Here is a 26,726-nt window from a genome sequence, read left to right on the forward strand (position 1 = left end):
AACTAGTGCAAGTATTTGAAAGACACGAGTAGCTTTGAAGTAGTTAGTTAGAGTTTTCAGTACTCAACCGTTTTGTACTGCGATCGACCTTGACGAATCGACAGCCGTGCCACACCTACATTAGTGTGCTGTTATCATTACGTCATTTCCTAGTGGAGCCACGAGTATATAAGCACACTTGAATTGGATAGTAGTCAGTCAAGATAGCCAGCGAGAATAAACGAGATGATGGAACATCAGTGTATCAGCTCAACGAGTTTGGTCTCTTTGCTGCTCGTAATAGCAGTTACATCAAGTGCAGAAACTTCAGATAACGTAAGAAAGATGGACCATTCAGTTACAATAAGCTTGATTAATTAATAGGGTATTTGTCAGTACGTTGCACTAACATTCTATCCTTGAATTCAGCAATTTGCTGAAAATACTAAATGCGTAAATCGTGATTAATTAATTAAGCAATTTATTTGATCACTATCTGCTCTTTTAATAGAATGGATGTTGTGGTGGAGTTCCAGGCGTGCCTGGCTCTCCTGGATCACCAGGTCCTTTGGGATCTTCTGGAAGAGATGGTAGAGATGGAAGAGATGGAACAATTGGTGAGAAAGGTGGTCGTGGTGAAAGAGGAGAACAAGGAGGTAAAGGGGAGAGTGGAAAATTAGGTCCTCGAGGACTAAAAGGAGACGAGGGCGTGAAAGGAAGCAAGGGCGACTTGGGAGTGAAGGGAGAAAAGGGAGAAGTGATTCAGCAATCAAACTGGAAGCAATGTGTGTGGAATAGAAGCGATGGCAAAGACACTGGACTCATTCAAGTAATTTTGAATGCATGCCTATACTGCAGTAGTAATGCTACTTGAATGTATGCGTTTGTTCCGTCATTTAGGAATGTCGCTTTAGTAAAAAGCATGGGAATACCGCACTGCATGTGGCATATGCAGGAAATCTGCGTATCAATTGTGCCAGTTGTTGTTCTCGTTGGTTTTTTACATTTAACGATCGAGAATGCACAGGACCCATGACAATCGACGCAGTATATTATACTCGTGCAAGTAACGACATTCATCGTCACAGACAAATTGAAGGTTACTGTGAAAACATTCCAGCTGGTGACGTCAGAGTTGGTTTCCACATTGGCAAATGTAAGGGTGAGACTTTGGCGGATGGTTATACTGGATGGAACTCCGTTTCTCGAATCATGATAGCAGAGATGCCACCAGCTCAACAGTAACATCAAATTGTTGTCTTTAAGACTGTTTGATGGATTCGCAAGAAGTAATTGTAATGAGCTTTAGCTAAATAGTGTTTAGTGCTATTGCTTACTGAAGATTTGGCTTGAAATTTACCTCTAGACACTGGTAATATGAATTAGGTAACTATTAACAGTGTAGTGAAGTATAACATAAATACACTACAAACTTGCAGCTCTAGACTGGTGTGTTACACTGTAACTTGCAACACTAAATGCAACATTGCAAAAATGTAAGAAAAGTTTATCGGTCTGCTCTTCACCCGTTTGTATTCAATCGGAAATTGCAACGACATCGTAACAGGAAGCAAAAGAAGGAACGAGAGGGCGAAAGTCGGTTCCATTTTGCTAGAAAAGCCCGGATGTGGTACCAGTACACCAATGTGCCAAATTAGCATTGGTATGTATGTACATGTAAATTTATTAATAAAATATTGTTTAATCCAAAATTTATAACAGAACTCACGGGTTCTAGCCAGACCGCTCCGTTGTCTTGGCGGGTTAATTAATTAATTAATTAACCGGTTGAATTCGTCGCATCTGTCGTTACACGGTCTCTGTGCCTTTTCACCATTCCAATTTTTGCATTTCAATGATGTATATAATCGTAAATGTTTAAAATGTTTTTATTTAATTATTACAATAATTAATGAATTTGATGTTCAATAATTATAATTAATTAATACAATTAATTAATTACATACCTAAACAGTCGCTGTATAGTTGTAGTTTTTTCTAATAAAATAGTGATTGAGTGACATAAAGATCAAATACTTCATATGTATACTTCTGACATAAAGATTGAATATACTTTATGTGTATACGTCTGAAATCTAGACATAAAGTATTCGATCTTTATGTCACTCGATCACTCTTTTATTAATTAATTAATTAATTAAGAAAACTACAGCTACAGTTTATGTATGCGTAAATACAGCAGTCTTTTCACTAATAGCGCGTCACCAACTTTTCTAATACAAAATGGATTATTCTATATCAGAAATCCACCCAAAACCAGTGTAGTCTTCGAACTTAGACTTTCGCATGAGTAGTAGTCAAGGCCCATAGGAGCCGGTCCTTAGAGTGAACTTATACGAGAGGCCTATCAAGGCCGTAGAAACCGGCCAGGTTCTGGTCAAACCATGCATCTTTCACAAGTAAACTGTACTTCCAAAAATTAAAATTACACGAAACTTACTGTTAAAACTATAGGACTTAGGGTAATTAAATAACTAATATATCTACTAAAGTAAATTCTAGCATCCTAACTTATTTGACTTATTGACGCTGCTCTGAGGTCATAGGGTAGCCACGTATTACAGTAATTGTTTGTAAACGAGAGTAATTGTTCAAGAGCCCCTATAAGCAATACAGATTAGGTAATACATACCAGTATGCTGGAAGACTGCTCTCTTGGCGCGCTATTTTAGAACACACCCTCTTAGCGCGCGTTAGGCTGAACCACTTTTGAAATGCTTCCTACGGGCTTGGCCCACTCAGTGATCACTACAAAGCAGATCTCAAGATACTGAACATGCAGCAAAGTATTCCTCATCCCCTACCACAGTAATGAGGTCAATGAACCGTAGTGAAAGTAAAGGCAATATCATATTACATCATGTGATGGAATCTTGACAACAGAGTCTTTGCAAGTAAGACCTTTGGTAGTAGCGCTACTGCATATGCACAAATTTTAGTACAGCTACAGCAGTCACATAAAAATAGCTAACTATACAATATACATGCCACATCCGGCACCTACATTTGGCGGATTTCAACCACGAAACTTGTCTGTAGGGAGCGACAGAACGCGTACAGTGAGCGGCGGAAGTCTCACAGGCAAATGTGGGAAATCAACTATGTGCAATTCGTTGCGAAATGTAGTATACGCGGAAACCAAATAGATGCATGTTTACAATTTTATGAGCTTGCCTCACAACTTGCATGCCTTTGACTGACAGATACATGCAAACATGTGGGCTGATTGTCGAACACGGCAGACCTCACAACTCATGAGGCACACTACTAGATAGGAATAGCTTTTAGAAATGTGGACTAGCGACATGCGTAGGCCACTATACAGCAAAAGGAACGAGTTCTTCATAATTTCTATGCCGTTTCTTAGACCTCTGTGTCTAGCTATCGATTTCTCTGTAGATGGCTTTGCAATTCCGTTTGTTGAACAAGACGCCAGAGATCTCAGAATCACGACACTCTTACTTAATGAATTATTGTGTCTACTGTGTAGGTTTCACAAACACAAGCACCATGCAGACAGTCGTCTTCCGCCGAAAATTTAGTAAACTGATCATACATCATGATATCTGGGATGCTCAGGCAACTAATTTGTTTTTCCTGTTAGATAAGTAGTGGTCTTGAAAGGTGACCATGTCGAGTCGCACGTACTGAACAAGGCATGCACAAATTTGATAATGATAGTAGATATGTCGAACCTCTGGAATTAGGTGTGTCAGTGTAAATGTTAGGTTGAGGTCTTATCTAGCGTGATACGACGACAACCTAATGACATTTTCCATACCTCGTGGAAGGCGGAACTACATTGTGGCTGGGTTAGTTATACACGCAGATTCGTCCACATGCATTGATCATCTGCATTCTGCCAGTTGTCAACAACTACATAATTGGAATAAGCTTGCCTTTTCTACGTTAGTGTGCTGATACGTCATTTCTTGTAATATATTCCCTAATGAAGCCAGTCACGAGTATTACTCTGGTTGTGTACCTCGTTTGGGGCGTATGTCAACTCAAGACCTCTACGACTTCAGGCACCGACTTTCACAGAAAGCACTGGATACTGATCAGTAGCTGGATTTCTAGCGTCTTGTCTGCCATCATTACAGTTCGTCTGTGTCACGCCGCTAAAGAGGATTGCTGCAAAGGCTACCGTCAGCCAAATGACTTATGGAAGAACTCGTTGTGCACATTTGGCACCGTCCTAATCATCCTGGTCTGTCTAGGTGGCTTTTATATTACCACCATGCAGTGGCATCGTTATCTACTTTCTCGGTGGTGAGGGTGCAGGGTCCCAACTCTTCCTAGATGGCCAGGAAGCGTCTCTCTATCTTCAGTCCGATCACTCAACTCTTCTTGTCAACTTCAGCGACATCTACTCGAGTGCAGGCAAAGAAAAGAAACAGTACATTGATCGAGGAGAGAAAGGCTGTTACGTGTATCATCTCCGCTTTGGCAGTAGTGATCGTCTTGTACACTACCGGCATGCTGTGTTCTTGCCATCAGACGGTCTTCTGTCTGATCCAACACTGAGAAGCGGGGTTTCGTCTCAGTGTACTAGCTGCCCAAGCTCTGATCAGACCGGCTCAGCAACAGGTTCTCAAATCTGCGAAAAAGTACGACTCGAACCGAAGCTGTGCGTGCTTAGTCACGACGGGCCAAAACGGGCTCTGAACCAGTGCATCAGCGAGCAATCCCATACAGCCAAATATGATTCTACTCTCTCTCTCTCCTTGTGAAAGTGCTACAGCTGGGCAGTGTTATCAAGAGAGACTGCGTAAGCGAAAATAACACTCTCTTTTTGAAACATGCTAAGCTGCTATTTTTACAGTTGGGTGCGCGCTTATTTTTTGGCAAACTGCTGTACGTTTTGTCAGTTTTCTATGTTTTGGCTACATTGCTGTGCTTAATTAAATTTGTTCCGTTAATAATCCGAATCAAATTCAATTTAATCACAATTTTTCAAAACACATTGGAGTCCCCTGCCTATGGTGTGTCATCAGCTCACAACGAGGTACAGTGCATCATGGACATTGCTAGTTAGCCTCGGACTTCCAGATCTGTGTAGCGCCGATCGATTAAAAAAGAATTGGCGCTACACGGGTCTAGGAGGCCGAGGTTGGCGTCTGTCCAGCCATGGTTTTAGAAAAATGCACTTTCGCCAGAAGCTTAATGGCACCAACTTCTGTTTAAAAGTATAGCTGATTAAATAATTAATATATTTTTACTCATCAGTATCATTCGCAACGTTACCTAATAACGTGCGCTACATCACCTCAGCTTTTTGTCTCGCTCGCACCCCCCTTTAGAGGAGCGTGGCTAGCGAGACTATTTGCTTTCTACGCCCTTGCACTAATCATGGTACTCAACACCTAATTTTTGTGGTGCAGTAGTAGTCGTTAGCAAATCCAGGCGAGCAATGCGGACACGTGCCCAATTTGGTACCGTACGTGGCCCATTCCAGTTTCCAGTTTCCGCTCTTCCTCTAATATTTGCGTATCCGGTTTCCTATTTGCTTTCCTAATTGTATATGTACGGTAGCCATATGAGTTACAGTACTTGATTTCTATCCAGTCTTCTACCATTTCGTTATGTTGTTTTTACACATCCCGTATAAATAATCCCGGATACATCAAACCTGCACTTGCTCAGATCGCGTGAATTCATTAGCTATTGTGGTTGGGTACAGTGATCGTCTGTGAGTTTAGGCCGTACTTGGCGTCGTTCAACTAGTAGCTTATTCGAGCAGGAGTGGCACCACTAAAGAGTCATGAAACGTTACTCGCTAGACAAGCTGCAAAAGTCGAAGTTTACCTGTTCTAGAATGTAAACTCCTGTACGATTTTCCAAGCTTCTTTGTATTGCGGTAACGTATTGTGCTAATTAATTCATTGCATGGCTTAATTATAAATCAGTTTGCGGCATCTAATTCGTGTGTGTGTGTGTGTGTGTGTGTGTGTGTGTGTGCGTGTGTGTGTGGTGTGCGTGTGTGTGCGTGTGTGCGCGCGCGTGTGTGTGGTGTGTGTGTGTGTGTGTGTGTGTGTGTGTGTGTGTGTGTGTGTGTGTGTGTGTGTGTACGTGTGTGTAATGCTGTAGACTAACACAGTATCTAGTGATTGGCAAAGAGAAAAACCGCCACAAAGGTTTACATACTTTTTTTAAAATTGCAATGAATATGTCGTACACAATGACGTCTTACCTAGTTTTGTTATCTAACGCATAACAAAACAGAAAAAGAATTAAGCGCTCATACCTCCATCTATGTGTCTAAACACCTCGGAGCATTCAGTCAGAATTAAACTTCCGGTTGCAATAATCTTGTTTCTAGTTTACATTTCAACATTCTAATTTGCGTATTTACTTTCACATTCACAATAGACATAGTTAAGTGCTTTTCATTTTGATATTTGACTTATATACAGAAGAAAGGTATTAGTTTAGGAACTATGGATTGTAAGTATAGAATATATATGTAAACAAAAGTCCCCATTAATTAGTGTTGCAGCTGTGCATAGTTAACAGAGAGTTTGCCCATTCTACGAAAAGAATGTGGAAATTATATGGTACGTGCAGCAGATTTATTACAAAGAAAAGGACAGCAGTTGGCAATACGGTAGCTAGGTCAGATGGGTGGGCTTCTGTGGGAACCGTAGGCCAGTGAGTGGTAGTAGTAGCTAGTTATTTAATAACTAAATATTTTCTTAATTAAAAGAAGGCTGACGTGAGTTTTGCAGTAAGAAATTATTGCCTTCTTTGCTTTAGAACATACATGCTTGGACACACCAGATGTACCGTGTGACCTATATGAGAATTCTACTGACAGTATTCCATGAAACTTCCTCAGAACAATTAACAGAACACGATACAACGCTTCTTGTTTGTAGTACGGTGCGTGACCATTTCGTCCATTCCATTTTCAATTCACGGCAACAATTGAATATTGAATTAGAAATATAAAATAGCCTAGAAGTTGCTTGCAATTTCAATATTCAATTCTATTGAAAATCAAAAATTGACTGATCGAAAAACTACAATTATTTGCGGATTAAAATAAATATTGAAAACATACTTAAGTTTTAACCAATTTTTGTTTTCAATGCAATGGAATATTGAAATTGCAAGCTGGTTAGTTCAATTCTTAATGTTAACTTCAACAATCAATTTAATTTAAAAATTAAATACTAAATTTTAAATTTGCATGGCCAATTCGTCCATTCCATTTTTAATTTTTGAGACAAATTAGAAATTAAATGTCAAATTAAAAATTGACTGGCGTTGCTTGCTCTTACAATATTCCATTACATTGAAAATAGAAATTGATTGAAGACCAATTGTTATTCCAATATTCATTTACTTTGCAAATAGATTCAATCTTCATCTGTCCAATTTTCGTAAAATCTGAATATTAAAATATAGCCTCTGATGCAATTTTCTTTCTCCGTACTAAATGTAAATAGAAAGTTACCCGTAGTTGATAGCGCGAGCCATATCTCATAAACTGCATAGTGACACCGCGTGGTCGGTCGCCTGTGACTTCAATATTCAATTCTATTGAAAGACGAAAGTTGTGTCTAGCTTAGCCACGCCCAGCCACGCCTCTGTCACGCATGCAATGTAATGCCATTAGAAGATGGACGAGAAAGCCACCTCTCACAACAAATCTGTAAGCACTTGCACCTGGCTCTCGTCAACCGTCATGAGACAAGGGAAGCCTGTCGCATGGAGGCACGCTTACGGCATCTATAGTCAACGAGATCAACGTCTAGCCTGCACTGGGAAGTTGACGCCTAGTCGATTGGAAAGACTCGTAGCAACTATGTAAAGTCAAATGACGGGAAAGTCCCGGCAGCTAGAATCTCACGCTAGTGGCAGGTCGTGCACTCTCTCCACTCTCGATATCCATGGACGAAGTTGACGAAGATTTGTTCGCAAGCGAGTTGAAGAGGAAGATGCTTACCCCAGCGGAATGTTGAGGGCGGGGTTATTTGCTTGGCTAATTGCTTGGCGTCTCTAAATTTCCAAATCGACTAGGCGTCAACTTCCCAGTGCAAGCTAGACGTTGATTTCGTCGACTTGACTATAGACCGTAAGCGTGCCTCCATGCAACGGGCTTCCCTTGTCGCAGCAAGGAATGTCTCATGCTTGAGAGCCAGGTGCAAGTGCTTACAGATTTGTTGTGAGTGGTAGGTCGCGTGGCTTTCTCGTCCATCTCTTAATTGCATTACATTGCATGCGTGCCAGAGGCGTGGCTGGGCGTGGCTAAGCTAGACACAAATTTCGTCTTTCAATAGAATTGAATATTGAAGTCACAGGCAACCGACCACGCGGTGTCATTATGCCGTTTATGAGATATGGCTCGCGCTAGCAACTACCGTGACTTTCTATTTGCATTTAGTACGGAGAAAAAATTTGCATCAGAGGCTATATTTTAATATTCATATTTTACGAATATTGGACAGATAGAAAAATTGAATCTATTTGCAAAGTAAATGAATATTAAAATGACAATTGGTCTTCAATCAATTTCTATTTTCAATGTAATGGAATATTGTAAGAGCAAGCAACGCCAGTCAATTCTTAATTTGACATTCAATTTTCAATTTGTCTCAAATATTAAAAATGGAATGGACGAATTGGCCACGCAAATTCAAAATTTAACATTTAATTTTTAAATTAAATTGATTGTTGAATTTATCATCAAAAATTGATCTAACCAGCTTGCAATTTCAATATTCCATTGCATTGAGAATGAAAATTTGTTAGAAATTAAGTATGTTTTCAATATTCATTTTAATCCGCAAATAATTACAGTTTTTCAATCATTCAATTTTTAATTTTCAATAGAATTGAATATTGAAATTGCAAGCAACTTCTACGCTATTTTCAATTTCTAATTCAATATTCAATTGTTGCCGTGAATTAAAAATGGAATGGACGAAATGGTCGCACACCGGGGGTAGTAGAGCATTTGTTGCAGTCACGCAACCATTTAAACAAAATGGCTAAACGAAACGTATAGCGCGTAGGAGGTGCATGCTTGTTGTGTAGAGTACGCATATGCAAACGTTTTCCTTATTGTTCACGTGAGTACAACTGGTAAGTACATTCGCCACCATCTCCCAGACTTCCTTGTTTTTACTACTACAGCTGCTTCAACGTATTGTCTAGATTCTTCATCATGGTTGCGTGCTTGGACTGCGTCGACCAAACGAGCGAGACGACCCCAACGGTGGAGGGCTGCTGTGATATGGCGGAATGCTGCTGCGGTGAGCGATTCAAGACGTTTTTCTTACTCATAGGTCTTGTCTTTGGAATAGGTGATCTCGTTTTGGACTGGATCGCTTTCGGCTCCTTTGCCGCAGACGGATTTATCACGAGCCCCATGGGGGACCCCGACAACAACCTACTCATCGCTTGGAGTAGTGTCATAGCGCTTTCTACCATAATTGCAGCAGTGGATTTGCTTGTAATAGTTTGGACACTAGCTGGATTAATGACTAAAAGACAAAACAAAAAAGACGTGACCGGCACAGACAACATTGCCCTAACCTGGCAACATTTCTTGTCGGGATGCAGAGTCATTATCGAGGATGGAGGCAATTTTGCTATGACTTTCTACATCTTTGCAGCCACCTGTCGACTCAAGACGTCTACGACTACAGGTAGCGACTTTCAAGTAAAGTACTGGACACTGATGGCCAGCCTGATTGCCAGCGGCTTGTCCGCCCTCTTTACACTCTTTAGGCTTTGCCGCGCCGCCTGTGTCTGTTGCGGCAGATGCAATTCTCGAAATTATGCAGTGGGAAAATTACGCAGCAAACTCCTTTGTGCACTTGGCGGCTTTGTTATTTTTCTAACTTTTGTGGGTTGCACTTCGTTTTTCGCTGTCCAAACCATTAATTATCTCGGTGGACAAACTGAAGTTGCCAATAGTTTGGTAGATGGCGACGAAGCGTCTATCTATATCAAGCCTCAAGATTCAGATTCATCACTGCACACATTTCTTGTCAACTTCAGCGACATCTACTCAAGTCAAGGCAAGGGTATGAGCCAGTACATTTACCGTAGAGACAAAGGCTGCTACGTGTATCATCTTCGTTTTGACAGAAAGTATCGTATAGTACAGTACGGGTATGGTGTAGTCCAGACAGACTCAGAGCTGCAGACATGTTCTTCCTGCCCTGGTAAAGGTTGTGAAGACGTAAAGCTTGAAGTAATGTTGTACGATGCCAAAATTGAAAATAGTGGATCTAGAACGAAGGATTCCGGTAGTATAAAACCGGTACATCAGTGTATCAGGGATGAAGCTCAAGAAGCCAAGCGTGAGCTTACATTTTCTTGTGAAGATGTTACGAATCAGTGTGATCGAGACTGAACAGCATGGTAGTGTTCTGATTGACTATTAGCTGTAGACGCGTATTGTTGTCTTGGCAAGCTACTGTTTGTTTTTGTTTTCTGTGTTCTGCTTTGCTCTCCTAAACAATTTCATATCTAGACATACTACGTGGCATTTGCAAATAGTTTTTCTATTTGTGGTGAGTTTATGTCAATGTAAAACGTATATAGTACATGTGGCTAACATGGACGTAGTATACTCAGGATCTCATTCTGATGGTGAATATACTGCGATGAAAAATCCGCGTATCAACCAAGTCGGATTGGATTGTTAACTGTGAGGTACGGTCTAGACATATAGTAACATGCTACCGATGGACATATTGTCATCTCTTCCACCAAATTATTAAACTACCCACACAAGATTGCATTTCTAAAGCAGACACAAACGTATACAGCAATTGATAGTCTGCTATCGAATTAAAAGTGATCTGATAGGACGACCTAGAATGGTTGCAGAAAGCAGCTGCAATTCTAAGTCGGTTGACATTTTGTTTTGTAGATGCCACAGTAAAGAAAGAAATTCGTTCCCGACTGCGCTTACAAAATTGCTGGCGACGAAGACAGCAATTATACCCTGCATGCTTCAAGATATATCATATGATGACTATATGCTAAACATTGTGAGGAGCCATGCAGTTTGTCAGACTGAAGATGATGCCAACAATGTTCCAAACGTCGTTCCATCTCTAAATGCGTGCATGCAAAGCAAAGTTTGTACATGATACCCTGTCTTAACTAACTAATACAGCGACAAGACCTAAACTGCTAGATAGTAGATAGCCACGCCTGCTTTCGCTATCACATCCCGTCATTACACCACATCCTCAAAATGGGTTATTGGGTACCTGTACACGGCGGTCACTAAATAAACTATACACACACCATTATAATAACTCATTTCTCGTTTTGCTGTTTGTTTGTTTGTTAGGCGGGTATGCCTATTGAGAACAATGGATTTAGATTTGTACAGACTACCCTCTACTATGGACCGACACATGCAGTCTACAATGATTGTTGAAGAGAAAAACCACCACAGAGGTTTAAATAATTTTTTACAATATTGTAATGAATCGTTCGTTTCTAGCGTACATGACCTCGTTTTGTTAGCTACAATGCATATAACAAAACGCAGAAAAATTTTACGTACCTCCATGGACTCTGCATGCGTCTAGATACCTCGAAGCATTTCAGTTAATGAGACTTCCGGTTCTAATTTGCATTTCCTTGTTTCTAGTTAACGTTTCAACATTCTAATTTGCGTACTTACTTTCACATTCGCAATACACATATTTGATTAAGTGCTTCGCATTTTGATCTTTGACTTGTCATACGAAACTAAGTGTAGAATTTCGATATTAAATTAAAATATATATCTCAGACAAAAGTCTCCTCAAAGTTAGTTTTGCGCATGTGCGTAGTCAACCGAGAGTTTGATCATTGTACATAAAGAATTTAGAATTTTCATGATACAAAATGAAAAGACAGCAGTCGGCTGTACAAAGTTTGGTCAGGTGGGTGGCCTTCTATGGTAACCGTAAGTCAGGGGTAATTGATCGCCTTGAAAAATGGTACGTTGCTTAACTAATTAATAAAAATGCGAAGTTATTAAAGAACCATTTGTGTCTATCATAAATCGCTAGGTAACTGTTAAGAAGGTCGTTTATATAGTGAGAATTTTACAGTGCAGCTAAATTACAAAAATAAAAATTTACTTTAAAATATTAAATTCGTGTTTTAATTAATTTTATACTTAAATTTGTATTTTTATTATTAAAATGCAAGCCCTGTTTGGCGGCCTTTCTCTTCCTATGGTATTACTAAGAGATAAAATTATACAATATTTATTAATATTTAATTTACATAAAAAATTCATGTGTCCGACAACAAGCAATTATCGTCGTTTTTAGTTAAGAGCTAACATTATCTGGCCTCGCCCCAGACGCAATGTGGATTGCAGCCAGATGGCATCGCATTCGAGGCTGCAATCAGCCAGACTACAAAGCTATCGTATTGTATAAAGTTATTCAGCCGTTTGTTTCTGGACGAGACGCTAGAAGACATGCACATATATAATTAGACTGTGCACGGACAACATTATTGCAAACTTAGAAGTAAGTGTAAATAATTTGAGATACAGGCGTCTATACGCTAACGCATTTTACAACATGCATGCAAAATCGGTATGGCAGCTAGAGAAAAACACTTCAAAACAACGTTAACAAGTTACGCAGACGTGTACTTTCCCATACTGTCTGGCCTTAGTCTGAACAACAGGGTTTTACCCAACTGTAGAAATGTAGAAAAATGCTGAACACACAGACGGTCGCACCCGCGCCCGCCATAGCCTTGCCGCCCCCGTCTTCCGTTCTCGTGGCACAAACAATAATGAAAGTAGTACAAACAAATGGAACAATGAACCCGAACACAGCTCCTGTTAGTACTGCACAGCAATAATCCGCGTAACAGAATATCGGATTTATGTTCGATGTTCCGCAACACTCGCCCCTCTTGCAGTTATCCCCCAAGCCGTAGGTGCAAATTTTGTTGCATCTAACAACAGTCATGACTGTAAAAATGTAGAGAACACCTGCAGCAAGCGACAACTCCACGGTGCCATCGTCCACTTTGGAAAAGAAGTTGTGGTAAATCCATAAGAAAATCAGTCCTATCACCCAGGCAATGAAGACAAGCACTCGACACACGATCTCACACTTATCCCCCATCAACAGATGCGATTGTAGCCGACAGTAGCAACTGCAACCCGAACCAGTTGACGATTAAAGTCTCTGCAAACTTGTTCGGCAGGTATTTTTGATATCACGTGCCCAAACATTCAGCGTACACGCCTTCCAAATTGTTAGAAAAAACCAGCAAAATTTCGTCTTCCTAGTGACAACATTCGCGCACGAAAGTTCAAACACCTAAGCAAACCAGCTATTACGCAATACATGCAGCAGTAAAGAACAACAAGTGTTGTCAATATCTCTATGTTACATGAAGACTACTACTAACTCATTGCAACAAGTTTAACACGAAATGGTCGACATACATATAACAACTGAACAGAATATAATGTGTAGGTGGTATTGCATAATTAGAGTGCTATAAAAATTTTAGAACCTTAATTAACCCAACTCTACATCTAACTCTAACCCTAACCCTAACCAAAAACCCTAACCTTAACACTAATTCTAGCCCCTCGTGCCTCAAGCCAAATAGCGTGTGAAACTGAGAGGAACTGCAAAATTTTTTCGAAGCTGAGAGGAGCAAAGAGTTTCTCCTTGTGGTTGCACTAAAGCCATGAATTGTTAATAAAACATCTCAGCGTAAAAAGGTTGTGCAGTTTATACAATCATCATATAAACTTGACGCCACACAATGTTGAGTATCAACGTGTACTTGTCTGGATATCTTGTTGAGTAACTGTTTCCTGGTTAATCTAGTGTAGGCGTACTTGCACACACACACACACACACACACACACACACACACACACACACACACACACACACACACACACACACACACACACACACACACACACACACACACACACACTGGACAGATGGACAAATGTTAAGCCCTCCACGTCTTTCGACGTCGACATTGAGGTCATTTGCGGAGATAGCTCCCCTGCCTCTACAGACAGGGCCTCCATGCGCTAGGTGGAGTCTTGGGGCCAGCGCTACAATCCACCTGGAGCTTGGCCAGAGTCATCCAGGGGCACTGACAATGGCGCAGCTTTGGGACTGGACACCAAGGCCCACATATACCCGTCTGATGCATGATGTTACTGCCAAGCCAGCGGTCTTGTCCACCCCAGTCAATGACCAGGTACTCATTTATAATCCTGAGTCGAGAGAAGCAAGTGTGGGTGAGTTTCTTGCCCAAGGAAACTGCGACAGTGTTGCCTCCACCAGGATGGAACTTTCAACCCTCATCACGAAATACAAGATCCCGGATGTGTCACAAACGCTCTACCATCTGCTCCACCGCGCCACACACACAGACACACAGACACAGACACAGACACAGACACAGACACAGACACAGACACAGACACACACACACACACACACACACACACACACACACACACACACACACACACACACAGACACACACACAGACACACACACAGACACAGACACACACACAGACACACAGACACACACACACACACACACACACACACACACACACACACACACACACACACACACACACACACTTCAACTAACCAAATCAAGGCACTCTTGTCAAAATTGAAAACTCTAGAAACATATTCAGATTTACTGATGGCTTTGTCTTTTATTAATTATTAAACACCCACTACCCACAGCTACCCAGGATTGCCGGTTGAATTTGACAAAGGGTATTAAATTGTAATAATATTAATTTAATTCCAATATTACATACGATAACTTCTCTAACAGGCCTAAATTCCTACTAGAAAATCTGCTGTAAATATAGAATATAAATACAACTGTGCCACTGCTCTGCTATGTTTACATGACTTAAGCCTCTCCAATGTTTCTTATCAGAAACAATAATATTGACATAAAGAATAACAATTTAATTACTATTTCGTTTTGTCTGGGCCACAATGTTCAGCCTAGAGCCACAATTTGTCCCATCACCATGAAAAAGGCAACTCTGTCAACAATATTACTACTTCAGTACCAGTCAATAAGTTATAAAATACTTGATTAGTGGCATTGCAGTCCAGCTTTGCTTCTGCAGTCAATATGCAATGATTAATTGATTACAGATCGTCAAGAGTGTGACCTGCAATCACGTGAGCACGCAACTGTTTTTATAAATAAATAAGTAAGTAAGTAAGTAAGTAAGTAAGTAAGTAAGTAAATAAATAAATAAATAAATAAATAAATAAATAAATAAATAAATAAATAAATAAATAAACAAATAAATAAATAAATAAATAAATAAATAAATAAATAAATAAATAAACAAATAAATAAATAAATAAACAAATAACTAAATAAATAAATAAATAAACAAACAAATAAATAAATAAACAACTAAATAAATAAATAAATAAATAAATAAATAAATAAATAAATAAATAAGAGAGGTTTCCCTATAGCCAATCAAGCAGCGCAGACGTAACGAGATGAACTATACAGTACTCACACTTACCTGTACCCCTATACTCATTTGTATGAACGCAAACACGAACAGCGACGCCGAGTTAGCAGTTGACGCTGGTGTGCGACTGACACCAAACTGATGTAACTTTAGCCTTCGCTAGAGCATAAACCGGATATCTTGAGTTACAAGCTACAATGTAGCTGCATGTGCATCGCTCAAAAGTATCACAGTGGTTTCATGGCGTTTACACCAGATTTGGCAGTCAAACAAAATCCTAACCAGATGATACAACTAGCTGACGCATCTGCTGATCCTCCCACCGGGCGACGTTAGGTCTCGTCAAGACGAACGACAACACACAAGAGACCAAACACCTCTGACAATTAATGAACATGCAAACTAAAAATTCTTCGCGACAAACATACAATAACTGCTCGTGAGATCAACGCAGGCAATGAAGGTCTAGCTCACGTGAGCCTAGTTGAGAGTCGATAGTTGATATCGTCGAGGCAAAGCACAATATCGACGATGGCGAGTTGCTGTGAAACGGCGGATTGCTGTTGTGCTGCGCGATTCAAAAAATTCTTCATCTACGGTGGCATTCTGCTAGGAATCGTCGACATATTGACGGACTGGATTGCCTTCGCATCTTTCGCCTTCGAGGGATTTGCCACGAGTCCGATAGGAGACACGAACGACGGCCTACTCATTGGCTGGCTTTGCATAATCGTACCATCGACCCTAATCGGAGCCATAGAATTGATAACAAAAATTAAAATGGCGAAGACGGAGAAGCTCAAAATCAAAGACACAGACGCCGCAGAGACACTCGGATGGCCACACGTTCTCTCTCTGTTTAGGGTCATTATAGAAGACGGAGGCAACGTTGGCCTGGCGTGGTACCTCATTGCTGGAACTTGTCGGCTCAAGACGTCCACGACCAAAGGCACTAAATTTCACGTTCACTACTGGATACTGATCGTCAGTTGGGTCTGCAGTGCTCTCTTCGCCACCTTTACCGTCATTCAACTGATACGTGTATCGACGGCATCATGTTGCTGCAGATGTAATTGTAAACCTGAAGACTACCGGAGCGAAGTTTGCTGTAAAACCGGCGGGATACTATCCGCTATCATATTGACAGCCTGCTGCGTCTCTTTCTCTATCGGAATCTTTGTCTACGTCAGAGATGGCGAGAGCTCGGCCAACAGATTTCTTGATGGAGACGAAGTGTCGCTGTACCTTCGGTCTAGCGACGTCAATGGCAGCTCACCGAGTGAAACTTTTCTAGCCAACTTTAGTGGTATTTACAGCAGTGGAGGGACGGGAAGGAAGCAGTACATTGCACGAGAGGGAAATGAGTGTCACGTGTATCATCTCCGGTTTGATAGCAACAAGCGTGTGGTGCAGTTCAAGCGCGCTGTATATGAACCAGTAGGAAATCTATCACTCAAACAGGTGACAGAAAACGAGACCATGGACGGATATGGAGCGTGTCACGAATGTGATGATAACGTATTGTCCATCTCAGCAGCAGCTGCTGCTGCCCCTTCGATCTGTAATCGAGAGAGAGCACAACTGGAATTGAAACTGTTTGACTACAACAACTTTCAACACTCGCTAAAATCTACGCATCACTGTATTAGAGAGGACGCTCGGTATGCCCAATACCAGTCCACACTTTCTCCTTGTAGCGACACTTCAGCCATTGATTGTTATCAGGCAACTCATCGTAAGAGCCAATAGTGTAAAGCATACCCATAACATTTAATTAATGCAGTCAACCGGTTGTCTTGCTTAAGTTAACTGTGTATAGTTACATCAAAATTGATGCTTGCTAATTGAAACTGAGTTGTAATTTGAAAATGATGATCGAGTGGCACTATATAGTTTGGCATAAAATAAAAATATGTATGCATTCTTGTTTCTATGACAATAAAATGAAATCCAAGTTGTCATAGAGATAAGAACGCATACGTATTTTTGAAAATGCAACCTGAGGTATATATATATATATATATATATATATATATATATATATATTGATTGAGTGGGCACACCCAAACTGTTCAAAACTGGTTATATCCCTTGTGGTTTTGCGCAATGATGTGTGTATATACACACACATCATTGCACAAAATCACAACAGAACATAACCAGTTTTGAACAGTTTGGGTGTGCCCACTCCATCAATTGGCCACAAATAGACTGCACCGCTGCATACAATTTCGTTCAGAACAGAACAAAAATATTATGATAAAGTACACGGAATTTGTAGCAGTCCCAGTGCCCTAAACCAGGCAACATGCACCGTTCCTATGTGTACATTGTCACACGCATACTTTCACAATCCTAGAAACAGCATTTGAAGGTTTAAATATCTGATTACGTGGTCGTATCTCAGTTGATTTAATTCCTGAGCCCTCGCAGTCACTAAGCAGTCAGACTCACCACTTGTATTTAGTATATTACGCAATAACAAAGGCGACATTCTCCCTACTTTTTAAGCTGTCTTCTTTTATATGGCGCATATACCTGTACATGCATACAAAATACGTAACGTATTGTAATAAATACAAAATAATAAAATAATAAAATAATAAAAAAATAAATGTGATTTCAAGGTTATAATAACAGATTATCAAGGTTATATAACAGAATGAGCAGGTAGTCGGCAACAACTGCACTAGCCTCACAAAAGCCAGGCTAAACGCACGTGAATCACGGGAGGAGGAGGAGCTTTTGTCGCCATTCCGGAAAAAGCTCCTCCTCCTCGCGTGATTCACGTGCGTTTAGCTCAGCGACTGCGTAGAAGAGTCTGGCTTGCAAGGCTGCAGTAGACCTATATATGCAAAAAGGCGCAGAGGCTGCTGCAGCTGTGCCACAGCTAGTGGATGCATCAGACCCTTTGCAATCGAGTGTCAAGAAAGCTACTAGAAAACATCTGACTAGGTAAAACATTGACACATTTGATTGCCAATAGATTCTGTTGGTAGAGCTGGGAGCTCAATATTGAGAGACTAAGTGACTCAATCAAACATTTGGGCTATACTATGTTCTGACCTGCATGCGGTCTAGCCTGGGTAATGCTAACAAGAGCGTATATTTGGTCAACAATGTTTGTTTCATCATGCAGTTATGTCATTTCAACATTTGTTTGCGTACGAACAGCAAGAGACTGGGCTATTAATTAATTCGTACTTTGATCTGAACAACAGATTTGCTGGATATTCGGAATGTGATAGTCATTAGTCATTTATCTGCTTGGCACTTGATAACTAATATATTAACATAGTTTTCCCGGGCAAAGAACAGGCAAGTCAACTAGTAAAATAATACAACAATGTGATTACAAGGTTATACTAACAGAGCAATAAAAATAGTTTGTTATCAACTTTTTATTGTTTAATTTATAATTCGATATTCATGGCATACACCAAATGCATTCCAATCAAGACCAAAATTGGCTGAGCTCAACTAATAGATACTATCATAAAAAATTCACACTATTACATCAAAATTTCAACAAGTGTGTGAGCAAATAATTAAAAACTAGATCAACTTTGTGACATACGCGTTTCTAAATATTGCTAAGGTGTAGCAAGAGAGCATGTTTAGCTAACACGTAGTCATCCTGGGTTTGACCAGGACTTAGATTTGCAAGAGTTACTCGTCTGCTATCGTCCGCTATATTATTTCGTAAATCTAGTAACGACCTCTGGCATTCGTCATACTGTTCTTGACTGTGCCCTTTAAATGTGCCACTCGAGCATTTGCTTCCTACAAGATGGCACACAGTTAGTTAGACTGACGTGTCAGTACATATCTCATCCTTTGTATGCTGCACTTACTAGACATAGACATTTGTAGGTTAGAGTATACGCCAACGAGAGCCTGTACAACTTCACAAGCTCTAATCACATGCCTAGACAATAAATGTACAATAGAAATAAAATAAATTACATCTTCATACAGAAATACGATTTAAATTGTCAATGCAATAATTTCAATTATGTCTAACAGTTGCATAGCAAACACACATAATGAAAGGGTAACGACAACACGTACAGTCAAATCAAGTAATGAATAAGTACTTCCATTATGAATTATTTTACATTCAGTATCGACTGATATCGTTCTAAGCAAAATGTTAGCAACACAGTGGTGCATGCCCCATCAAAAATAAAATATATAAATTATCAAGTATTAGTACTCTAGAATAGGGCTTGTACCTAACCATAAACGTGTCGTTCCTTTTCCAATTCTTTCATTCAAAACAATTACTGAGAACTGCTGGCCAACAGCTAGATCAATCGACTATCCGGAAATGGAAGAATTAAGAACTTAGACATAAGATGTTTTCTTTGGTGACTACCTTGGCTTTGTCCACCATACTGATTCTAAACCATATTGGCGTCCTACATCTTGTATGAGCAGCTAGCAGTCACGTGTGTGTATACTTTTCAAAATATTTGCTATTCGGCACACACTGATCGTTCATTACCATGAAGTCTGTACCAGATTCAGCAAAAAATCAGATTTCTACACACTTCAGCTGTACAGAATTCCTTCATGTTTGCAAATACAGTAGTATTGTAATTTGCCAAGAAACAAGACATACACAATGAGTGTCACCACTATCATGAAATTTTGTCACTTGAGAATAAATACGTCTCAAAACATTTAGAAGCATCACTGCACAAATAGCAGTTTTTGTACACCACAAGAGCATCAATATTTCCTCACCTACCATGTACTAATACAATCATGCTTTTACCTGTGGCTCTGACTTAATCATCTTTCTTAACTTATTAAATTAAATATAAAGAGGACATATTGTATTACATGACTGTGTGTACCTGGACCCTGGACTTGCAATAATTGGTGTAAGAACAGTCACGGCTTGTTTGATGGCACCAATATCCCATTGTGCTTTCGGAACACTAAAGACAGATCACAGTAGAATTCCATATTAATAAATAGCAAACCAGATTACCACATCTCTTACCCATTAAATAGTAAAGTGCTGAGGACATCTAATAGAGTAGTCTCGTCTACCTTGTTCACCACCAAAAATGACATAAGAGGCTGATAACTTCGATTGCTTACTTCAAAGACAACGTCTTGCAATATCTGAAACATTAGTACATTCGCAATGATTACAAGTAGGACGACACAATAACAAATCACACCTTGAAACGCTCTCTTAGTGTGGTAAGTACTGAACTATGGTGACTATGTAATTCATCGATAGCATCTTCAACCTGGTTGTAGACAAATGCCTCAAATCAAAGACACAAAACAGTTCAATCATAAAATGTAACCTTATCTGTGCTCAACTCTTGACTGTGTACGCCATATAAACTTACATTTGAGGGAGAAACTGTCCAGCCTTTCCTTCTGGATGACGGCGATTGCCTGTATGTTTCAAACATATTCGTTTTACAATCTACATTAGATGTACGTTCACCATGAAATCCATCAGTCATCACACGGTCTAAGATTTCCACAGAATTCTGACGGCTCTTCTCTGTTTTACAGACTTCAGTCAACTCACTCTTGCCTCCAAGTGTTGTAATACCCTTCTTTTCTATATGCGGTAGCTGTTTCTCAAACGAAGTCTCAAACTTCTCAGATGGCTCTGAGGTCTTCAATGATGACTCCAAAGAATCAAAACTGTTTTCTTTGTGATCGTGTCTAAAATCCTCTGTTCCAATAGAACAAAGCACTACTTCCTGTTCCTTCTTCACGCTAGGCCTAGCTGCTTCCAAACTTTTTGCCTCATCTCCATTTCCCCTTTGAACATCAGCGCCAGACACTGATGCTTTAGTTTCATTATTATCAGATGCAAGTGTAGGTCTAGGTATGTGTGGCGTGCTTTGTACACTTTCATTCCTTCCATCTCCTGTTTGGACAGTAATGTCAGCAATCAATATTTCAGCATCAGGAGTTTCAGCTACTTCCGTTTTTGAAACCTTCCTTTCCACTTGCACAGTTGCATTTCCTTCAGTTACCAACGTCTTCTGCTCTGTTTCGTATCTGGCTGCGACTGTAGCTCCAGTGATTGGCAATTCCGTTTCAATTTTTCTATTTGTATCATCTCCAGATTCAATTGTGGTTGCATTTCTTTGAGCGTTAGGTAAAACCCTCGTTACAGGAATTGAAACATTTCTTTGAATGATCACATCAGAATGATCCAAAATAGCTACCCTATCAAGGTCAATGCAAGACAGTTAACAAAATCCATCCCATCTCCAATTGAAACACTTGGTAACAACAGAAATAAGACAATTGACACACAAACTCTATAGCAAAAGCCAAACAAACAAAACACAAATAAACAAACAACTTAGTCGGCATAATGGTAGCAGCATGTAAGGACACACTGAGATACAGCAAATAACAACAAAACGACCAGTACAGCAAATCACTCTACAGCAATGACATAACTGCAACCATAGTACCACAAGGCTATCATGTTGTCTTTGCATCATAAAATCATTGCAGATCATGCAGTCAGTTGCCGCTACCTGCTAGAATGATGTCTGTATGTCAAGGCATACTACGTAAAAATTCCTAATTCAAAGCACACACATGCACACACACACACGACAAAACAGACAGACAGAAACACACAAGCAACCAAATGAACAAAGCAACAGATCAGCAATCAAATCAACACATTGATAACCATGCATACCTGCCAAACTCTAGACATGAAATCCTGGGACTTACGACACCCAAATTCCCTGGACTTAGCATACATAATAAATTTCCCGGGACACCACGTACCAACTGCCACGCCCCATATGACGCACGCGCAGAAGGCACGGCCTTGCAGTTCTCATTGATATATTTGTGCTTACTGTAACTGCATGTGCTGTAGAAAACCGAAGATCCTATATAGGCCACAGGTCAGAAAATAACTCGAAAAATCATTACAATCAGGACTGAACGTGTGTATGACTTCGACTTAGCTATTGACTCTCTCTTTTGTATTCGTCTGTTCAAGGAAATCCCGGGATGATTGGTAGCTATGATCATGATCAGTTTAAACTGTCTATTCTAACTCCTCGATTTCATCCTGGGTAATATTTGAAACACAATTCAATATCAACTAATTCAATATTAACAGTTACCTAAATTTGAATTAGAGAAACGTAAACTGCATTTCTGTTAGTATAGTACGTGTTCACTGCTCTAGCAAATTAAACATGTCAAAGTATTTGTTCTTTCTTACTGTTTTACTTATTGCAAACACGTCACAAGAATAAAATTTTTAAGACAAAGTTCCCATAATCTAACACATAACTCAAGGTTGCACCTAATAAACATTTACAAGTACTAGGTCTGTTGCTCACATACTGAAAGATACACCAAGCTAAACTTACTTGCCAGATTGGTTGGTTTTCTTACGAATATGAATACCCCACACATCTTGTCTAATGAGTAAATCACAACATAGATCTATCATTGACTAACACTCTGAGCAACAACCATAACTTACTTTTCTGCCAATATGCCCTTCACTTTGCTTACACACGAGAGAACTTTTTCATCACTGGCAAAACAGTTGGTTACTTTCTGTAGCACTGGAATTGCCATATGCTGTAGGTAGACAAGGATAGCTGGACCAGTCGTGGATACATCGAGCCACCATGTCGTTGCAGCAGTAACCACACATAACAACAGCTCACAAAGGGACATCACCAAATCACAATCCAATGAAGAATAACATACGCCTTGATCTAAGCGATGAATAACAACATGTAAGAAGCCCTTCCCAATCGGCAACTGCAAAAAAAGCAACAATACAACACTTTCTAACTATACATTTCTCTCAACATGGTTGAAATTCACTTGCACCTTGTGCCCTCTTGGAAGTTGGGTGGTGACAAGTAAAGACAACAGAGTGCAGCTTATGCAGCATGTCTCGCTTGTAGCAATACCAGTTCCACTCATGCAGACCAATGCCATCAGAGTAGGTAGAAACTTTGCCAAAATGAGGAGAAGACAAATGCAACTGGAGTTCGTAGCAAACACAACCAACATCTTCAACCACAAAGGAATACTAGCTTCTAGTTCCTAAACACAAAAATCTTTTTAAATTAAAATGTAGGCAAAAAACAAAGTTGATACCGTAATGGCCTGACACAGTTTCACTAGCTCACATAACAGAATACACACAACGTCGTCCCCTGGCCTTGGATTGCAGTCTGTTGATTTCTGTTTGTGGCAATCTTCGTATTCGTGCACAAAAGTCTGCAAACGAATTATCAACTCATCGGAGTACGCACTCATCACCTTCTGTAATACAACAAACCCACTAAAATACACTGATTTAACGCAACCCTGTACAACTAGAACTACCTCCAGCCCCTTGGAGACGAGTGTAAGAAGATCATGTGTAGGAAGATCAATATTCAAAACAGAATGTATTGGTTGGCAGAACACCTGGCAGCATATAAATTCAGTTGTCTGCCAAACTAAAGTGTCATCGACTGCAAGCTCGACTGCCACTTGTGTCCATGCATCCTTGCAATTCGAGTTGAAAAAGAAGGAAGACGAAGAGATAAATTTTAACACGTGCTCATACTCGGCTGCAATTCACAAAGTAGGATACACTATACGTCCAGCATTTTACATCAATTAAATTGAATAAATGTTTACCTTCGAGCAGATACACTGGCAAATGTGGCTCATTCTTATTGGCCGCTGACGTAACAGGAACCTTGGGCAATTGTCGCTGTGTTCTCCTATCAAATTAATAACAATCATCAATAATGCACTGAATCACACTATACATATACAATAGTAATTAATTAACTATGAACAAACCACCACAAATGTTGTACGTACCAGGGCAGTAATTTGCTAAACAAATAATGACCATTGACAATGCCAAAGGGTCAGCCATACATTCGACAAACAAGAAACCTTCTGATAAGAAGATGCTTTCAAATGTAGCTAGTTCGCATCTGTAGGTCTTTACAAAAAAAAAGGTTCAGAAAAATAGTTCAACTCTCTCAAGTGAGTAATGCAACTTAAGCTTACGACCAATAAAATCATCACAAGGACAATGGCAAGGCAACGTTAACCATTACAGTAAATAGTGATTTGCAGATGAATAATCCCAGACAGCAGCATAACTACAGCAGCTGTAAAACTTCATAACAGAAATAAGACTTAACATAGTATGCCATCACAAAAGGTACCCACAGTGTGTGTGTGTGTGTGTGTGTGTGTGTGTGTGTGTGTGTGTGTGTGTGTGTGTGTGTGTGTGTGTGTGTGTGTGTTTGTGTGTGTGTGTGTGTGTGTGTGTGTGTGTGTGTGTGTGTGTGTGTGTGTGCGTGCACGCGTGCATGTGTGTGCAATAGCTCAGTTGGTTAGAGAGTGCATTAGGAGAATGAAAACATACGGGACCTTGAAGAGTTGCCCGTTCAAGTCACAGTGATGGCGAGCTATGGCATAATATCCTTAAGCAAGAAACTTACACAAAATCGCTTCTCTCGACTCAGGAGTATAAATGAGTACCTGGTCATTGACTGGGGTGGACATGACCGCTGGCTTGGCCCTAACATCATGCAGCAGACGGGTACCTGTGGGCCTTGGTGTCCAGTCCTAAAGCTGTGCCATAGTCAGTGCCCCTGGATGACTCTGGCCAAGCTCCAGGTGGATTGTAGTGCTGGCCCTAAGCCTCCACGTAGTGCATGGAGGCCCTGTCTCTAGAGGCAGGGGGAGCTATCTCCATAACTGACCTTAAGGTTGACGTCATTCACGAATGACGTGGAGGGCTTGACATTTGTCCATTTTCCATGTGTGTGTGTGTGTGTGTGTGTGTGTGTGTGTGTGTGTGTGTGTGTGTGTGTGTGTGTGTGTGTGTGTGTGTGTGTGTGTGTGTGTGTGTGTGTGTGTAAACATGCATATATCTGCATACGTTCGTAAAGGAGAAACAGCAACAGCACATACCTGGGAATCTCAACAACCTTGAACTCGTTATTACCAACTTGAAATTGTGACCCTACACATCATGCAGTGAAGTCACATCAATACACTCTAGTAACCTTGCACAGCAGTCAAACAGTCTATACCCACTGTTAAAACGACAGGATGATTTATAGACACTTTCTTTGAATCCACTAGACAAAACTCCAACGGTAACAACACCAGAACTCCAAGTCCAGCTCTCAGTTCACAGTGAGCAATGTTTGGCATGGATAAGCTAGACAAGTAAACCATCACAGGAGAGTCGGCATCATCTCTTCCTACAGTACATTACATCAAATTCAAAACAATGAAACGTAGACAACATCAATACAAAAACTACAACAACTCAAACTGACCATTGCTCTTTACTAAAAAATACCAATACTAATAATACTATGATAGATAACAAAGTTTCCAAACACTAACAGTTCAGCAATAAACTGCACAATACTTAGACAGTCCTTCAGCATTTGCGGTGTAGATTTGTTTTTCCCGTTAGTAATTCAATGTTTATAACTTGTTCAAATACCTCTGATTTGCATTCTGGATTATTTCTCTTATTTGCAGTTACTGAAAGTACAATCAATAAACAAACCGAGACAGTGATAGTGTCCATATCCCTGGTGTAGTTACAATGTCCTGATATTCATGTCTCAAAATAAATTAGTGTTCTATTTCTCTGATCTAAACCACTAATTAATCAATGTGTTATTCACACACACACACACACACACACACACACACACACACACACACACACACACACACACACACACACACACACACACACACACACACACACACACATACACACACGCACGCACGCACACACACACACACACACACACACACACACACACACACACACACACACACAAACACACAAACACACAGGCACGCACGCACGCACGCACGCGCGCGCGCACACACACACACACACACACACACACACACACACACACACACACACACACACACACAAACACAAACACCGCTCGCGCGTCTCTTGCGCGTCTGTAGTTACGTAATGAGTCACAACAGAAATCATGGTAACTCAATACGCCTCTAACTCATCCTCCTCGGTACCCTCCAATGCAGTAGACGACGACTAGAAGCTATATGATTGAAACACCTCACCTAGATAACACTTGGACTCGGCCACCTCCAAAAAGTCTCCGCTTTTCGTATTTTGAATGACAGGAGACCGTCTGACTGACGCCATTGATTGAGACACA

General features: G+C 40.2%; 4 protein-coding genes across 6 annotated transcripts; 3 read left to right on the top strand and 1 right to left on the bottom strand.

Moving 5' to 3' along the window:
• Positions 1-1,423, top strand: LOC134189642 (collagen triple helix repeat-containing protein 1-like). The gene is made up of 3 exons (XM_062657985.1): positions 1-315; positions 491-808; positions 880-1,423. Exons 1-3 carry the CDS (start codon positions 226-228, stop codon positions 1,222-1,224), a joined length of 753 nt encoding a protein of 250 aa, XP_062513969.1. The 5' UTR covers positions 1-225; the 3' UTR covers positions 1,225-1,423.
• Positions 1,424-9,138: 7,715 nt separating this feature from the next.
• Positions 9,139-10,630, top strand: LOC134189687 (uncharacterized). 2 transcript variants are annotated; one of them, XM_062658042.1, is made up of 2 exons: positions 9,139-10,037; positions 10,102-10,630. In XM_062658042.1, the coding sequence occupies exons 1-2, from the start codon at positions 9,173-9,175 to the stop codon at positions 10,113-10,115; spliced, it is 879 nt and encodes a 292-aa protein (XP_062514026.1). In that variant the 5' UTR covers positions 9,139-9,172; the 3' UTR covers positions 10,116-10,630. The 2 variants fall into 2 exon arrangements, with proteins under 2 accessions (XP_062514026.1, XP_062514025.1); XM_062658041.1 differs by having other exon boundaries at positions 9,146-10,630.
• Positions 10,631-15,924: 5,294 nt separating this feature from the next.
• On the top strand, positions 15,925-17,375 carry LOC134190000 (uncharacterized). Its single transcript, XM_062658400.1, has one exon. The coding sequence runs from the start codon at positions 16,033-16,035 to the stop codon at positions 17,248-17,250; it is 1,218 nt and encodes a 405-aa protein (XP_062514384.1). The 5' UTR covers positions 15,925-16,032; the 3' UTR covers positions 17,251-17,375.
• Positions 17,376-18,901: 1,526 nt separating this feature from the next.
• Positions 18,902-26,726, bottom strand: LOC134189703 (uncharacterized). Of its 2 annotated transcripts, XM_062658060.1 has the most exons (15): positions 26,629-26,726; positions 25,596-25,769; positions 25,474-25,525; positions 24,175-24,260; positions 23,875-24,104; positions 23,644-23,811; positions 23,371-23,589; positions 23,012-23,298; positions 22,896-22,946; positions 20,829-21,714; positions 20,697-20,768; positions 20,513-20,637; positions 20,364-20,447; positions 19,356-19,429; positions 18,902-19,284 (listed from the first exon to the last, which is right to left on the bottom strand). In XM_062658060.1, exons 1-15 carry the CDS (start codon positions 26,711-26,713, stop codon positions 19,085-19,087), a joined length of 2,793 nt encoding a protein of 930 aa, XP_062514044.1. In that variant the 5' UTR covers positions 26,714-26,726; the 3' UTR covers positions 18,902-19,084. The 2 variants fall into 2 exon arrangements, with proteins under 2 accessions (XP_062514044.1, XP_062514045.1); XM_062658061.1 differs by lacking the exon at positions 23,875-24,104 and having other exon boundaries at positions 23,644-23,766; positions 25,600-25,769.

This window comes from Corticium candelabrum, chromosome 14 (assembly GCF_963422355.1).
Source record: "Corticium candelabrum chromosome 14, ooCorCand1.1, whole genome shotgun sequence".
Taxonomy (NCBI): Eukaryota; Metazoa; Porifera; class Homoscleromorpha; order Homosclerophorida; family Plakinidae; genus Corticium; species Corticium candelabrum.

Coding starts and splice junctions, on each gene's coding strand:
- LOC134189642 (XM_062657985.1), top strand. CDS start 226: ATGATGGAACATCAGTGTATCAGCTCAACGAGTTTGGTCTCTTTGCTG. Junction 316..490: donor GTGCAGAAACTTCAGATAAC/GTAAGAAAGATG, acceptor CTCTTTTAATAG/AATGGATGTTGTGGTGGAGT. Junction 809..879: donor AAGACACTGGACTCATTCAA/GTAATTTTGAAT, acceptor TCCGTCATTTAG/GAATGTCGCTTTAGTAAAAA.
- LOC134189703 (XM_062658060.1), bottom strand. CDS start 26,713: ATGGCGTCAGTCAGACGGTCTCCTGTCATTCAAAATACGAAAAGCGGA. Junction 24,105..24,174: donor GCCAGTGTATCTGCTCGAAG/GTAAACATTTAT, acceptor TGTGAATTGCAG/CCGAGTATGAGCACGTGTTA. Junction 23,590..23,643: donor AACTGTGTCAGGCCATTACG/GTATCAACTTTG, acceptor TTTTGTGTTTAG/GAACTAGAAGCTAGTATTCC.
- LOC134190000 (XM_062658400.1), top strand. CDS start 16,033: ATGGCGAGTTGCTGTGAAACGGCGGATTGCTGTTGTGCTGCGCGATTC.
- LOC134189687 (XM_062658041.1), top strand. CDS start 9,173: ATGGTTGCGTGCTTGGACTGCGTCGACCAAACGAGCGAGACGACCCCA.